This window comes from Zootoca vivipara, chromosome 8 (assembly GCF_965207765.1).
Source record: "Zootoca vivipara chromosome 8, rZooViv2.hap1.1, whole genome shotgun sequence".
Taxonomy (NCBI): Eukaryota; Metazoa; Chordata; class Lepidosauria; order Squamata; family Lacertidae; genus Zootoca; species Zootoca vivipara.
This window is the reverse complement of record NC_142591.1, coordinates 40,141,413-40,157,114: the sequence shown is the minus strand read 5'-3', so window position 1 is coordinate 40,157,114 and position 15,702 is coordinate 40,141,413. Positions and strand designations below refer to the sequence as shown.

The 15,702-nt window shown below is 40.3% G+C and overlaps 1 protein-coding gene across 1 annotated transcript in view; it reads left to right on the top strand.

Annotated features, from left to right (window-relative positions):
• Nucleotides 1-15,702, top strand: part of MTCL1 (microtubule crosslinking factor 1) — a 94,310-nt gene that overhangs the window by 63,999 nt on the left and 14,609 nt on the right. The window contains exons 8-12 of the mRNA XM_035125651.3: nucleotides 1,247-1,477; nucleotides 3,144-3,326; nucleotides 7,224-7,391; nucleotides 9,173-9,421; nucleotides 11,612-11,899. Of these exons, the coding sequence (XP_034981542.3) occupies nucleotides 1,247-1,477; nucleotides 3,144-3,326; nucleotides 7,224-7,391; nucleotides 9,173-9,421; nucleotides 11,612-11,899 (1,119 nt within the window). The remainder of the gene's footprint in view (nucleotides 1-1,246; nucleotides 1,478-3,143; nucleotides 3,327-7,223; nucleotides 7,392-9,172; nucleotides 9,422-11,611; nucleotides 11,900-15,702) is intronic.

The window sequence follows — 15,702 nt, the reverse complement described above, 5'->3', positions numbered from 1 at the left end:
GTGGATTGGCAGACTTGTGGAAATACAATTAAGAGAAAATTAATTCTGGCTTTCAGTCCTATTGCCAAGATGATAAATCTCAAAGTTACAAGGATCTTTCTAGATCCAGAGATATTGTATGCTGTAAGGCTCTGCAGTTTTCCTACTCTCTGTAGCCCAATTCCACCTCTTGAAAATGTTGTAAAACTCCCATAGCTCAGGAATCTAATGAAAGGAATGGCCTCTGAAAACAGTATTATTATTTTTTGTAGGGTATGTTGTAGAACTATTTTTGTGCATTAAATTTATCTAGTCCGTTATTGGGTCTAAATCAGTTGACATGGAGATTTGGCCTCTGTTACATTTTTGCCCATTGTTACAGCCAACTAAAATGTACATGTTTTTGTCAATCAATATTTGTTAAAAGTAAACCCGTCAGGATAGGACTTAAATAACCTTTTTTTTCCAAACAGAAACTTACCACAAAGTAGTTTTCTTTCCTTTCTTTTCATTGCTTCATTGGTAATATTTGGCAGAGATAAAACAGATGTAAAAGTAGTAGACGTGACTGGGTAGCAAGTGTGCTTTCTCACTGAAGCATAAGTATTCTAAAACTATGGCAACTCTGAGATTGTGGACTGTTTTATTTCTTTATTTGCTGGTTAAATAGCCTGGGTCATCCCAGGCTATTTATTTGGAATGTATGCAGATGGCATATAATAGTAGCCATATTCTCCATCAATAGGATTTCTTATAGTTTTAGCAGCATTGGTCCTGGAAGGCAAGTAGCTCTCTCTCCTTAAGGCAGAGAAAGTACTATTTCAGAAAGGAGAAAGGGAGAGGAATGAGCTATAATTACTGAAGCTCTGGGTGTTTTATAGTGACTAGTCAAAAATAAATTTAGCAAAGACAATTCACATACAGCAGTAGCAGGGTCTGGGTCATATGGTGAGCATATTGAAAGGATGCAATGAAGAGAACATAGAGCATAAAAATGTTTATGCTGCACAAGTCTGATGCAGCTTGTTAAAGTAAATGAGCTGTGTATTTCCTCAGTAGATTATTCACATACGGTTAATTAAATTAAGGCTACAGCCTGTGTTCTTCAGGTTCCTCAAAAATCAGATCCATTGCCAAACACAGTTAGCTGATGATAATTAGAATGAGCAACCTTGGTTCATCTTGCCCAGATTTTAAAAACACACACAAGAATGAACCCTTAAGGGCGATACCCTGTTGATGTTGTGCATGGTTGTTCTGTTCAAAGCTGGAAGAGGACCATCTGCAGAGCCTACGGAGGAAAGACTTGGAGGTGCAAAGCTTAACTTTGCAGAACAAATTGGAAGAGAAGACCTGGAGTCAGGAGAAAAACCTGATGCATCAAGAACTCAGGCATTTCAAGCAGAACACCTTTCTCCTCTATGCCAAACTGAAAGGGTTGCTGAAACAGTGGCGACAAGGCAAGGAATTGGAGGAGCAAGGAGAGGATGTTCTTAAGGTAACTGTCCCGTGTCATTTAATGGAGTGAAACTACAAGGAAAAGTGATGTGGATAGTTCTGCTGGGAACAAAATAGATTTTAAGAGATAACCTTGCTTCAAGTTCAGGTGTCAGAGCAAGCTGAACTGTAGTATTGGAATCAGTGTCACATTGATTATAGAGCAGAAAAAATGCTGAAGTGGAATCTGAACATAGCTGCCAAGTCTCCCGTATTCCCTGGGAAACCCCCGTTTTTCCAGCTGTTCCCAGCCGAAAAAAACGGATTTTTTTGTTTTTTCCCGGTTTAGTCTGGCGCGACGGCCATTTTGGAACTGGGCGGAGCATGCTCAGAAGCGACTTTTGATGCTGCTTTGCCCAGTTCCAAAATGGCTGCAGCGCGACTTCTGGTGCAGCGGCCATTTTGGAACAGGGCAGAGCAGCATCAAAGGTTACTTCTGAGCATGCTCCGCCCAGTTCCAAAATGGCGACAGTGCTACTTCCGGTCTGCTACTTCCAGCCCAGTCCCTTATTTCTCAGGCCAGAACTTGGCAGGTATGAATCTGAAGCTACCTGTCTCTGGTATTTTTTTGAAAGAGGTTTGCAGTGTGGGCCTAGCTGTACAGCTATTCTCAATTACCTGTTACTTATCTCTACATCAATCCTGTCTGACACAAATCTGTGAAGCAAATCAATAGCCTTATAGGCCATTCTCCCTCACCCAACACCCAGGGTGCCAAGAAGCTAGCACTGAACTGAAAAGATTTACAATAATCAGTCTATTAATAGTTTCAGATCAGTTTGGGGGTCATAGCAATATTGTGCATTTTAGGTAAAATGTTCTCTGAATAATGAAAATATGCTTTGTTTGAAAACTAGCAGAAGAGCCCTAAAGCAGCATTTTGTGAGGAAGTAGAAGTGGTTGTCATTCATTCTGTTTTCCACCCTCAAAATATTTGGCTCTATCATGAGCGAACTGTTTTCTTATGCAGCTCCTAAATAATGCATTATAGAAAATAGGAAGGAAGAGAAAAGCATATCGCTCTTTGAGAATACTCTACCAAACCACCTCAGGAGGGGGGAAATTACCTTTTGAATCCAAATAATTCAGTCTTGTATGTAGCTAACATGTTCATCATGCCTGCTATGTTCGTTCACATTTGTTGGCTTTGTACTAAACTAGATATCTACATTATCAAAAGTGAGAAGAATATGTTACCTTTTGAATGAGACAAGAATTTGAGCTGTGGAATTTTTCATTTTTTAAGCTTCCATATATGCTATAAAATTTCCATCACTAATGTAGTGGCCATGTCACAAATAATGATGATTTATAATGCCTATTGTATGCATATTGGCCCTAATGGAATTAGTCTGCACTTAGTGTTACCATGCCAAAGCAAAATCTCTTCAAGATTTTAGACACTGTTTAATATTATTACAATTAAACAAATTGCATGTTTAAAATAGGTAATGATCCTCTTCCTTGAATCTTAAATATATATTCACAAAGCCTTCTTCCCATCCCAACTTTATCTTCTAAGGAATGAAGAATTCCTTATGAAATAAAGTCATGGAAGGGAATGAGGAAACCCTGTGCATGCAGTGTAACACATGCTTGTTGGAACTTTTGGATCCAAACGTTCAGACAGAAATGTTATCTTTGATTTTATTCACTTGCTATTTTAGTTGGAACACCTTGAGTCCCTGCCAGAATTCAGCTTTCAGTCTGAACAAAAGCATGATGAACGGGACGAAGAGGAAGAGGAGGAAGTGTTTGGACTGGCAGACTACTCCCAACATTCCACCATGGAGATAATGGACCATGGGCCACCACTGCAGACTGCAGAATTGTTGCAGCATCAAAAGCAGGTACCAAGGCAGGTGCTTACTGTGTCAGATAATTACTTTCCTGGATTGTATTCAACATTAATCTTACTCAGTGTAGACCCACTCAGGTTAATGGACACTGCTCACTTAGGTTCATTAATTTCAATGGGTTTTCTCTGAGTAGAACTTGGTTGGTTATAACCCCTCATGTTCTGCAATATGTAAAACTCATTTAATCACAGCATGCCAGTGATCCTAATTACATAGTGATGTTAATGTGTTTCACTTATCGTGTTTATATTAATCAGGAGAAAAAGGAATGATATGATTGCTGCTGCCTTTCTGACTGATACTTTAAATGAAATATTCCATTTCCTATCATGGCTTATTGCCCAGAAACATATATATTTGTCTGATGGTTTGCAATATCTATAGGCTCACCACCTAAACATCATAGCAATGTACCATCTACAGTAACCATTTGTGTGTGCGGCTTTTTATTTCATATAAATAATTAAAGAAGAAGGCATATATGCTTTAATTTATTTAATTTAAAGATAGCAATGGTGCAAGAAAACCCCTTTACTGCAATGGGTGCTTTTAAAACAAGCTACTTAATGTTAATATCTTCTCCCCCACCCCAAGTGCATTGAGAGGTTTACCTATTTTGAGCCTGACCTAGATTCATATGCAGCATTTAGGCCTCAGGAAATACCAATAGATATATTAAATCAGCAGTGTGGTTTCCAAAATAGCAGCAGTGGCTTGGGGTGCAATGCAGAGCCTTTAAAAATCATTGGCAGTTTATCCAATGCTCTTTGATATAAAGTCTTTGAAAACTCTCTATTTCAGGATGAATATACAAGTCAGAATTATGTATTTAGAGGAGAAGTAACTCACTGTTTAATAAGATATTCCAAAGGCAGTAAAAAAAATTTAATACGATCAATACAATGACACTAATAAAATTCAATAAAACACTCAAATAAAAACAAGCAATAATGACAATCAAATAACTATTTTAGATAGCAGGGAGAAGCAGCAATTACAGCACTGATATATTTAGCAAGCAAAAGCTAATTTGGAAAAAAGTTAAAAATAAAAAGCCTGCTTTAAACAGATCATACTTCCAGAACTGGTGGATTTCTTGTGGGAGATGGTCTGCAATTTTGTGACTGTAATGAAAAAGGCCTTCTCGGGCATCCTAACGAGTATTCACCATTCCCCATCCTCGGACTGCTTTAGGTGTAACATCATTTTTAGTAAAATTGGCGGCTGTTGCTTTATTTACCCAGGATGCACTTCATTAAGCACCTACTAATGCAATTTTTAATTATGGAAATAAAATTGGGCAATGACTCATTGTCTCTAGAACCTCTGCCTATAAAAAGGATGTCCTGACAGTAGTAATCCAGCGACTATTAAGACACAGAATAGCATTTATGAACAAATGGACTACAGTTACGATATTTCTTTGAAAGCAGGTCAAAAACAAGAAAGGAAGTAACTGCCACTCTAGAGTAGCCCATGTGTTGTTTTTTGTAGGCTGTCTGACACTTTCAACATCTGCAGAAACTTCTCTTCTTCTGGCCCACAAAGGGCATTTTCTTTAGAATAAATTTGAGAAAGGGAGAGATGGGGAGCAACAGTGATTGCCCAGACACATTAAGTTTTGACTCATCAGGACTTGAAATAAGCCATATCATTTGACCTCAGGAAGAAACTACCACCACTTCTATTGGTGGAAATGTAATAACCAGAAGAAACTTCAAGCTATATAGTCCTGCACAGTGCAGGGTAGTCCTGGCTTCCCCTACAGTGCTGAATGTTTCATTGTGAATGGAAAGGATAAACAACAAAAGTAGAAAAACATAGACATGGATGCTAGCCTTGGTGTATTTTCACTCTGCCTATCTTGTAGAGCAGGCGTTGGCAAGGTTATCCAGCCATGGGCCCACGGACAATTCCCACAGACAATTCCCACGGACATTGTCTGTGGGCCAGACGGGCGCAGCAGGACGCTGTAAATGGCATCTGCGCATGTCCGCAGCACCGGAAATCACTTCTGTGGCTGCGCAGATGCCAGAAATCGTGCCTGTGCAGAAGTGATTTTCGGCATCTGGGCATGCACACACATGATTTCCGGTGTCTGCGCAGGCACAGGCGCCATTTCTGGCACCGCTCAGCGAGTCCCCGCGCCGCACTGCACCGGTTTAGCGCAGCACACGGGGGACTCACCGAGCGGGTGGCTCGGATCACGGGCGGCCCATGGGCCGGATAAACGGCCTTTGTGGGCCGCATCCAGCCCATGGGCCGGAGGTTGCCGACCTCTGTTGTAGAGCGTCACCGCAATACAAATCACCAGGGCACATATCCTTGTTTTTCCTCAGAGTTGTCTTCGCCTTCAGGGAAATGTATTCTTGCAGTGATCACTGGATAACTCAGTTGTTTAGAGCATTGTGCTGATAAATACCAACTTCAATCCTCACATGGGACAGCAGCATATTCCTGCACTGCAGGGGGTTGAGCCAAAAGATCCTCAGGATCCCTTCTAACTCTACAGTTATCATTCTGTGACTCTGTAGAGGCAAGATCTAGCAATAGCCCTGCTTCATGAGAGAAGTGAAACAAAGGTCCTATTTGACTTTTGAATTAAGAACCTGGATTTTTTAGCACACTGAGAATTGCCTCTCAGTCATCATAATATGGTTACACACAATGATAGACTCTTATTTGGTGGCTTTTCATAGAAATGTACTTTCTTCCATAACATTTTTTCATAGGCATAGGAGTTAAGCAGCATCCTTCAGGGAATAACATTGCCCCTTTTATGCTTTCTTTTCATCTCTCTTCTGAGCTTTGGCACAGGCTTCCTTTAATCCAGGGGTCAGCAACCTGTTTGAACCAGCAGGCATATTTTGAATTTTGAGAGAATGCCGTGGGCCTCAGCACAAAATGACTGTCATGGAGACTTGCCATAACACAACATGACTGCCATGGTGGACAGTGGTGGCGGCATAATACAAAATTAGAGGCGCTAGAGTCATTGCTGCTCCCCCACCCCTGCCCCAGACAACCTCAAATCAGCTACATCTTGCAGGTCCTGATAGTGGAGATCACAGTGTTGATTTTACACACACACACACACACACACACACACACACTGCACATATACGGATCACAGACACACATGCATCTCTCATTCACTTATACAGTGGGACCCTGGGTTAAGAACTTAATTCGTTCCAGAGGTCCATTCTTAACCTGAAACTGTTCTTAACCTGAAGCACCACTCTAGCTAATGGGGCCTCCTGCTGCCGCCGCGCAGCCGAAGCACAATTTCTGTTCTCATCCTGAAGCAAAGTTCTTAACCCGAGGTACTATGTCTGGGTTAGCAGGGTCTGTAACCTGAAGCGTCTGTAACCCGAGGTATCACTGTACACACACACTGTATATAAACATTTCTCTCCCCACGCACACACTCTCTCTATCCAAGTGTGTCTCTCCTTCTCACACTGACTTAATACAGTACAGCAGGGTAATTTCTCATTTTAGGTGCTGGATTCACAATCACTGGGTTAGGCATTCTAGAGAAGATGGGGAAAGGTTTTGAAAACATAGTAATAGGGGTACGGGTTCCCACTCTGGATGTACCAGGCACCAATACACTTTGGATGCAGCTGAGTTTGATATTATGGGCATCTTTGACTTGGTATCTTAAAATTGTGGGCTGAATCATTTTGTTTTATTTTATAAACCAGGAAATCACACTATAGACAAGCCAGCCTTCTGAGACTTTTTTCCTTTTTCTTTGGAAGGATGCTAGCATTTGGGGTTTTTTTCATGACAAGAACGTAGAAAACTAACCCCTTATTTATCCCAAGATGTTTGAAAAGACGGTAATGGGTTTAATGTTACAGATAGCTTTTGTTTCTGCAGGCACGAGAAAACCGCAGGCTTCTACATGCCCTAAAAATACTGTTGGATGACTTCCGATCTGAGCTCCGGGATGATGAACGAGAACGTCATGGCCTCCAGCAGCAGTATGCCACTGACAAAGCTACTTGGGAAGTGGAATGGACTAAACTGAAGTGTCAGCTGGAGCAGGTACAGTTCCCATTGGGGAAGGGGAGTAGCTCAGCAGCACACGATCTGCTCTGCATGCAGAAGGCCCCTAGGTCCAATATTTGGCATTTCCAGGTAGGGCAGGGAGTGGCCGTATTTTCAAATCCTGGAGACCTGCTGCCAATGGGTGTAGACCACAGAGTTAGATGGACCAGCTGTCTAACATAAATAAGGTAGCTTCAATTTTGCCTGAAACAATCAGGGCCATCTTAAGTATATTTGGCGCCCTGGCGCCGTGGTGCGACGGATCCCTCCGGCGCCCCCCCCGGCCCCGTTTCCCAGTGCGACAGGCGGGCAGACGCAGCGCACAGTGTGGCTGCTGGGGCGCAGCTCTGTGGTGGGCGAGCGCAGCTCCGCGGAGAGCGGGCGGGCGCCCTGGCGCCCTGCGCCACCCAGCCTGGCCATAAGGCTGGCCCTGGAAACAACAACTTTGAGTGAACCACCAGCTCTTATTATTGTTTAATCAAATTGTAGGATGGATTCAGGTGCACTTACTCAAATAACTAGTGCCTCATTCTCTAGATGGTTTCCCTGATGTGATGCTGTTTGGAATACTGTTTGGACAGTATTAACATTTTGCTTTTATTTAATCTTATTAAGTCCTAGAATCTTATTAAGTCCTAGAAATTGTGGTTTTGTGTCTCCCTGTTGTAAGTGGTTTTGATTTTTTATTTAATGTAATAATTTTATGTTAGAGTAATTTATTAATTGTGCTTTATTGCATTTATTAAGTAAAGTATTGTAAATTAGAGCAGATGTTGTGGCAGGCTTATTCTAAGTCATGACAAATGTATTATTTGATGCTATTATTTTACATCAGGCATAGGTGGTGAGAGCAAAAATGACAAGAGGCCTAAAAAAATTGTTTGGTAGCATTACCTAATTTCAGTGAGGATAAAAGTCAGAAAGCTACTGGATGTAATGAATGATAAATGAAGTGGGGTGTGTGTGTGAATAGCAATCTTGCAGCTTAGGTAGAAAAGTAGTTGTGTCTGCAACTGGTGACAGCCAGTGAATGGGGGTTCTTCATTCTTTCCCTACATGAGTTCTTCACCATAGACACCAAGAATAGGGAGACTGTGTAAGATCTCCATCAAGCTATTCATGACACATGCCTAGAACAGCAGACAGAGATGACTGCTTCACAGCTTTGTTGCATAGATACAGACAGATCACTTATTTGAAACTGCTCCAGAGTCATGGTATTGGTTCAATTGGAAGATATTTTAGCTGAATGTAATCCTAATTATTGATAATGAACACGGAAACTCCCAGGATGTGTTTATAGCGTTGGGAAGATCTGCATACCATTCTGTGATTTCAATATGGCATCTTTGCAAGGAACAGGGCATTGGATACAGAAATAGGAGAACACCCCCACCCCCTTCACAGACTTACTCTGATTCATAATACAGCTATCCTCCAGCTCAGATAATAGCTTGAACTGCAAGAAAAGCTGTGGATTGTAATACTTGCCTTAGATTGAACAAATATAATGAGTTGCTGAGGTTTGAATTCAGAGCCAAAGAATTACAAATTTCGGTGACATGTCTAATTGGATTTTCAGCCTTAATCTAGCAATTAGGCAAGTATGGAGTCCTTGTATGACTATTATACTATAGTTGCCTCTTTTAGAGAAAAGCTGTGCTTCAGAATGTTAAGGCATGTATGTAGGAATCCCCGTCAACTGGGTAGCAAAGCCCAGCCTTTAAATCTGCCATCAAAAGAGATGTTCACACTAACAACCTTTGTTTCATTTATAGCTGGAAGGGAAGAGCGAAAAAGCACAGAGTGAGACTGGTCTTGAAGCAAAAGCAGCTTTCAAGAGAGAGAGGGAGGAGCACAAGAAGCTCCTGGCTGACAGTCACCGATTAGTTATGGACTTGCAGTGGCAGATCCAGCACAGTGAGAAGAACTGGAATAAAGAAAAGGTAGAGCTTCTGGAGCAGCTCAGCAAGGACCGGCAGGAGTGGGAGAGGCAAAAGAAGGAACTGCTGAGAAGGCTAGAGCAGGTAATTCAGATGTCAGGTCATGATGGAATGTGTCTGTGCAACTATCTTGCAAAAATTAAAAAGAAACTATACAGCTTTCTTTATATAGAAAACAAAGAACTGCACAAACAGGGTGAACACTCTTTGTTTCATTGTTTCTCATAACAGATAATTACAGAAGCCCAAGGGACCTAAGGAAGAATGCTTCCAAAACTAATTTTAGAAGCCTCACTAGTATATAGGAAATTAGTTAAAGGTTAAAGGCTATTTCCTGTCATTTCACTTCTCCCACAAAGGCAGAGTCACTCTGACCTTTATAATGCAAAGCTTTCTTGTTCTCGGACCACAAAATGATATTCCTTTTCCTTCTTAAAAAATTAAGATCTACACATTGTATCCTACTCATTTTTAATCCTGTGGTTTCCTCTCACAAGAACGATTTCCTAGTGTGTAGTTGTTGTGATGTGTGAGCCATAGCCCTCTAACCAATCACAAGGCTGTCTCTGAAAACTCTACATCTCATTGAAACTTAGTTATAGTCCAAATGAAATATCCTTCCTCAGGTTGATCTTTTGGATACTATTGAATCATATAAAAGCTGAATTCTACTGTCAGCTGTTATAACAGAAAACCTCACAAGACAGATACTCACCTTTTTAGTAACCGTATCAGCCTAGCTGTTTCATGACAGGCTACCAACTGGGGGGAAACCTGTACATTATATCTCCTGGGCTTCAATAAAGCAAACTTCAGTTCACTGAGGAAGGGAAAATGACTATTTACAAACCAAACAATTTATAAACAGAACAAAGTTCTTGCGTTTAAATTCATTTTCATAGGCAGCAGCACTCCTCTTTAACCTAGGAAACTTTCAGAAAATTGTACATCTTTGGATCAATATAGCTTCTTAGCAGTTAGCCAGATGGTACTTTCTATGGAAGCAATTAACTTATCTCTGGTATTTTGCATGGCACTCTGTGTGTTTGGAGACAACACAGCAACATATACGTAAAACAAGAAGGTAAATAATCTGAAGCATTTAAAAACAGAAAAAGAGGATTGCGGCATAATCAATTTGTATTCACCATAATCACTGACCATTTTTCTTTCTGTTTACTTAAACCATAATGTAGGAAAGCAAAACATCCCCAGATTTATGAAGCATGAAATAGATCATTTGGGATAATTGTGGAAATAGAAGCATGCTGACCTACATTTCTCAAGGCTTCCAAATATTCTCTTTCAAGTTTACTGCTACAGTGTTATCTCTTGAGACAAACATCAAGCCTAATTTTATACTGATGGCGACTGCACACTTTTCGGTTTTCATATTAATTATTTCACAGCTCATTTTTTTGCTGTTTAATTATGAAGATGAACATTTTTGCTGTTCTAGTATATTTATGTACACACAGACAGTTCATTGCCAAATCCTTGAACATGTCCATATATTGGAGACTAGTGATGGACTTCAAATGCAATTCAGTATATGCCACCCCTGCAAGTCTTCCTGTGGCTGTGTTGACCACAGATTCACCCCATGCACACCAAACAGGGGAAGTTCACAGCTTTAAGTGCTGATAGCATGGTCTACAGGTGGAAAGATGCTAAAATCCCACTTAATGTTGTGCCTGTGTCCCCAACAGCTTTCTACTCTTCCCAGCATGAGCTAAATAATTATGCCTGACACCTATAATGCACACAGGCACTGCACTAGTTGTTGCACTGATCTGTGTTAGTCCAAATAAAATTATTAGGGTGAGAACAGATGGTAGAGACAAGTTGGAACCTTTTCTGGTATTTCCTTCTCATCTAGCTGGAGGATACTGCCATTTGAATGCAGCCTAACAGGGCAGCCCTGTGCATGTTTACATGAAAGCAAATCCCGTTTTGTCCTATTAAATGTATTTAGGATTGAAGCCTAAGGCATTGAACAAGAAGTTTCCATGTAAGTGTGCTCTTGCCATCAGAAACACAAACTAGGAACTGCCTTTTCCTGAAGCATCTGAGTTGAAACGATTTTATGGAAATGATCAATCTTTCTACCTTTTTTTATATAAAATTCAATACAATATTTAAGTCAATATCATCTATACCGTATCTATATCTATCTATATATCTATAGTGGTATAAGATGAAATAAGCAGACAACTACTGTGAAAGCTACTCTGTATTCAGTTGATGTTCATGTATGATTAATTTCTTTCTCAGCTTCAGAAAGTAAATCCACAAAGAGGAGACATTCTTTGTGACTCAAAAGAAACTAGCCTTCATTCATTTTCAAATCAAGTGCCTCACCCAATGGGGTCAAGATCCTACTCTGATTCAGACACCATGCAATTTGAAGATCGATCACTGTCGAAATTGAAGGAAAGTGACAGGTGCACTGCCACAGAAAACCTCTTTCTGGAAACACTGTCCCTTGATTCTCCGGATGATTCCGATGAACAGCAGCCTCAGAAACTGGAGCGAGAAAGATTCTTAACTTGTGCAAATGAGGTGCGTCCATTGTTCTTTGTATTGTCAGCTCAGTTGTAATCCCATATCCCTGCTATTTTGTCAAAGAATGCTTTCCACTGCTGTTTATAATGGGCCTTCTGTGAATCAGTTCATTCTGGGAGTTGACTCCATGATTTAGCCAGATGCACAGTGGATCTTTCTTGCAGTGACTCTATTCAAACATTATGCTGCATATAGCCAGGGCCAACGCACCCATGAGGCAAGTTGAGGCAACTACCTCAGGAAGCAGGACCTACCGGGGCAGCAGATGCTGATGTTGATCTTTCTCCCCACCCCCCTTATTTCTGATGTATATCTTCTCTCACCCGCTTCTTCCCTGCCACTGTTTATCATTTGTGTCTTTTTAATAGGGCTCTAAACAGTTATCTTTTTAAATTGTAGAACAAGCTCTTTCCATAAAATAGATGTTTTTAAAAGCTGGGCATAAAAATTATGACTAAGGGAAGGTTGTTCTTACACCGCATGTTGTGTGGAATCGTTATGGCATTCCCCATATGATTAACGTAATGGTCTGCCTGTTGGGATATCACCATTGGGAGGTCCAGCCGGCAGCCCCCTCTTCTCCTCAGTCCCGGTGATTCCCATGGAACACGACTCAGGGTCTCAGCAACCTGAGCACGCAATCAGCAGAGATGCCCACGCAGTTTCAGCAGAGATGATAAGGCAGCAGAGAGGCATTTTAAAGCGGTTTATTTACAGCATCTCTGAAGAGAGAGCCAAACGATGCTTTCTCTCTTCCATCAGTTCAAACAGTACAGTAAAGAAAAAGTACAAACGGAAATGCCTAGACATGTGACATACATCAGCAGCAACATGCCTAAGCCTTAAGGTGGAACTGAATCTCCTGACAAAACTCCCCCATTCTGTGAAACCTTAAGCTCAGTAGTTCCAAACTGTAGCTTTTGCATATAACTGTGCAACTGTTCTTTATTTACAACCTTGGACAACATATCAGCCGGAATTTCATTACCTGGCATGTAGGATATTTGGACTAGTCCTTTCTTTATGCATTCCCTTGCACGATGTAATTTTATCTGCAGATATTTGGTCCTTTGCTTGCAACTCTTGGATGGTATAATGAGTTTCAGTTGATGCTAATTATTGTTGGGGTTAAAAGCAAAATCAGCAGAAACTGGTTGAGAAACTTACACATAGAGACCAAGACTTAAACAAATGCTTGGTTTAATGGAGAAAGTAAATTTAACAAAAATTAAATCAGGCTTATACAAAATACCCACACAACCAAACCACCCACCAAGAGCACACTGGGAAAACGCCCAGCACAGAGGCAACACACAACACCCCTGATATACCCTGCATCATCAGCTTCACAGCAACACCTGTAGAGCTGCTCCACAGCTGCAGAGCCCCAGTCATTAAATCTTTCCTGACTCTTAAAGGTACAGTGAAACAATAATGACACTTTTACACAATCATTCAACATATCCCCTGCAGTTCATTATTGTGAAACAGAGACAAACTTTGTACATGTCTTTCATGCGCAACTTTTGGAAGTGCTTTAGTAAAGATGTCTGCAACTTGTCTGTCACCGGGGACATATTCAAAAACAATTGTTTTGTCAGCAATCAAATTCTTTACAAATTGTAAACGTAATCTCAACACTCTAGTGCGCTGTGTGTTGGTTTCTGAGCACAGGATAGCAAGTCCACTCTGGGAATCGAGATAAACTTTTACTGGGAGTGATACTGGCATCTTTAAGTCTTCAAATATTTGTAAATACCACTCTATATCACGAATGGCCTGAGTACAGGCATATAACTCACTTTCAGTTGAAGAAAGACAATTAATCCTTTGATTCTGTGCTTTCCATTCAAAAGGACACCCATTATAAAAACAAACCATACCAGATGTACCTTTGTAATTATTTTGCTCTACAGCATGAGATGCATCACAATATATTTCAAAACCTTTGTCAATAGATGGTGTAAATTCCAACCCATAATGTTTTGTGTGTTTGAGGTACATCACCACTCTCTTAAGAGCTTTGAAGCATTGGGTAGTGGGTTTTTCTACAAATTTTGCCAGAAAATGAAAAGCATAAGTTACATCTGGCCTTGAAACTCTTTGAATAAAATTGAGCTTGCCTATGGCAGAGCGATACAAAGTTTTGTCAGAGAACATGTTATTGCCATCTGTAAAAGTAAAACCACATACCATAGGCGTTTCTTTCCCATTTGCATTCTTTAAACATAACATTTCAACAAGATCATCTATTTTTGCAGTTTGATGAATCAGATAAGAACCATTTTTGCCTTCTTGAATTTGCATGGATATATAGTTTTTAGCTTTGCCTAATTCTACCACATCAAATTTTTCTTGTAACAGTGACACTATCTGTGTATATTCATGTTTAGTTTTTGTAGAAATTAATATATCATCTACAAACACACATAATTTGGTCACAGAATTTCCATTTTCTTTTGTAAATACACAGTTATCTGCCTTGCCTTGTGTAAAGCCAAAATTCAGCAATTCCTTCACTAAAGTCTGATGCCAGTTTTTACCACTCTGATGCAAACCATAAAGAGATTTATTTAGTTTGCACACTACTCCTTTAGTGGCGATTACGCCATCAGGGACACGCATAAAAATTTGTTCTTCTAAATCTGCAAACAAATAGGCAGTTTTTATATCTACATGATAGACAAAATGTCCACGCTGGGATGCATCTTTTAACAAAAGCTTAACAGATTCATATTTTACGCTCGGTGAGTAACACAAATCATAGTCTTCACCTGGGATTTGCTGGAAACCTCTGGCTACTAACCTAGCCTTGTACCTTACAACTTCGTTTTTATCATTCATTTTCACTTTATAAACCCATTTTGAATCAATAACTCTCATGTCTGGGGTTTGTGGTACAAGAGACCAAGTGTTATGCTCTTTTAAAGAAGCTATTTCATCATCCATAGCTTTGTACCAATTTACAGCTTCATGCAAAGGTAATTTTTGAACATCGTTGTAGCATTTTGGCTCAAAAACTGCTTTATTGGCATACACAGTATATAACTGCTCTTTTGAAAACCGTCTTGGTTCCTGTCTCTTTCTGTCTGAACGTCTTAGTCCTGAAGAAGAGCTAGGCCCTTCAGAATCAGTAGAACTATTTGGACCTCTAGCTTCAGACTGTAAATTGCTATCATCAGACTGATGAGACTCTTGTGGGCTTCTCTTACTTTCAGAAAACTCAGAAGAACTTAACCTTTCTTTAGGTGTCTGTGTCTTTAAATTTTCAAACAAATCACCAGACACAACAGGCTTTTCGTCTTCAGATTCACTAGTATCCCCTGCTCCAGCGTCTTCCTCTTCTACTTCTACTTCCTCCTCATCAGCATTATCTAAACCATCACTATCTTGAAAAATAGCAACTCTATTCCAATTCACAGTTTCAATCATGCTTCTGGTAATATGAAATTTACCAGTTGCTGGTACATAAACTCTGTACGCCCCCTGCTGGTAGCCCATAAACTTTCCTTGAACACTACGCTCATCCAACTTGTGTCTAGCAGGGTAGTGAATAATAACGTCTGAACCCCAAATTCGCAGGTATTTTAAATTAGGGCGTTTTTTAAACAACATTTCATAGGGTGTAACATTTAAACTAGAATGATAGGATCTGTTTTTAACAAAAAGATAGGCATGAAGAGATTCCGCCCAATATTCTTTCCCCAAATTAGCATCATGCAAGTAAGTTTTAACACCTGCCTGCAAATCACGTTGCACTACTTCTACAATCCCATTCTGCCAAGGACTTCTAGGGCAGG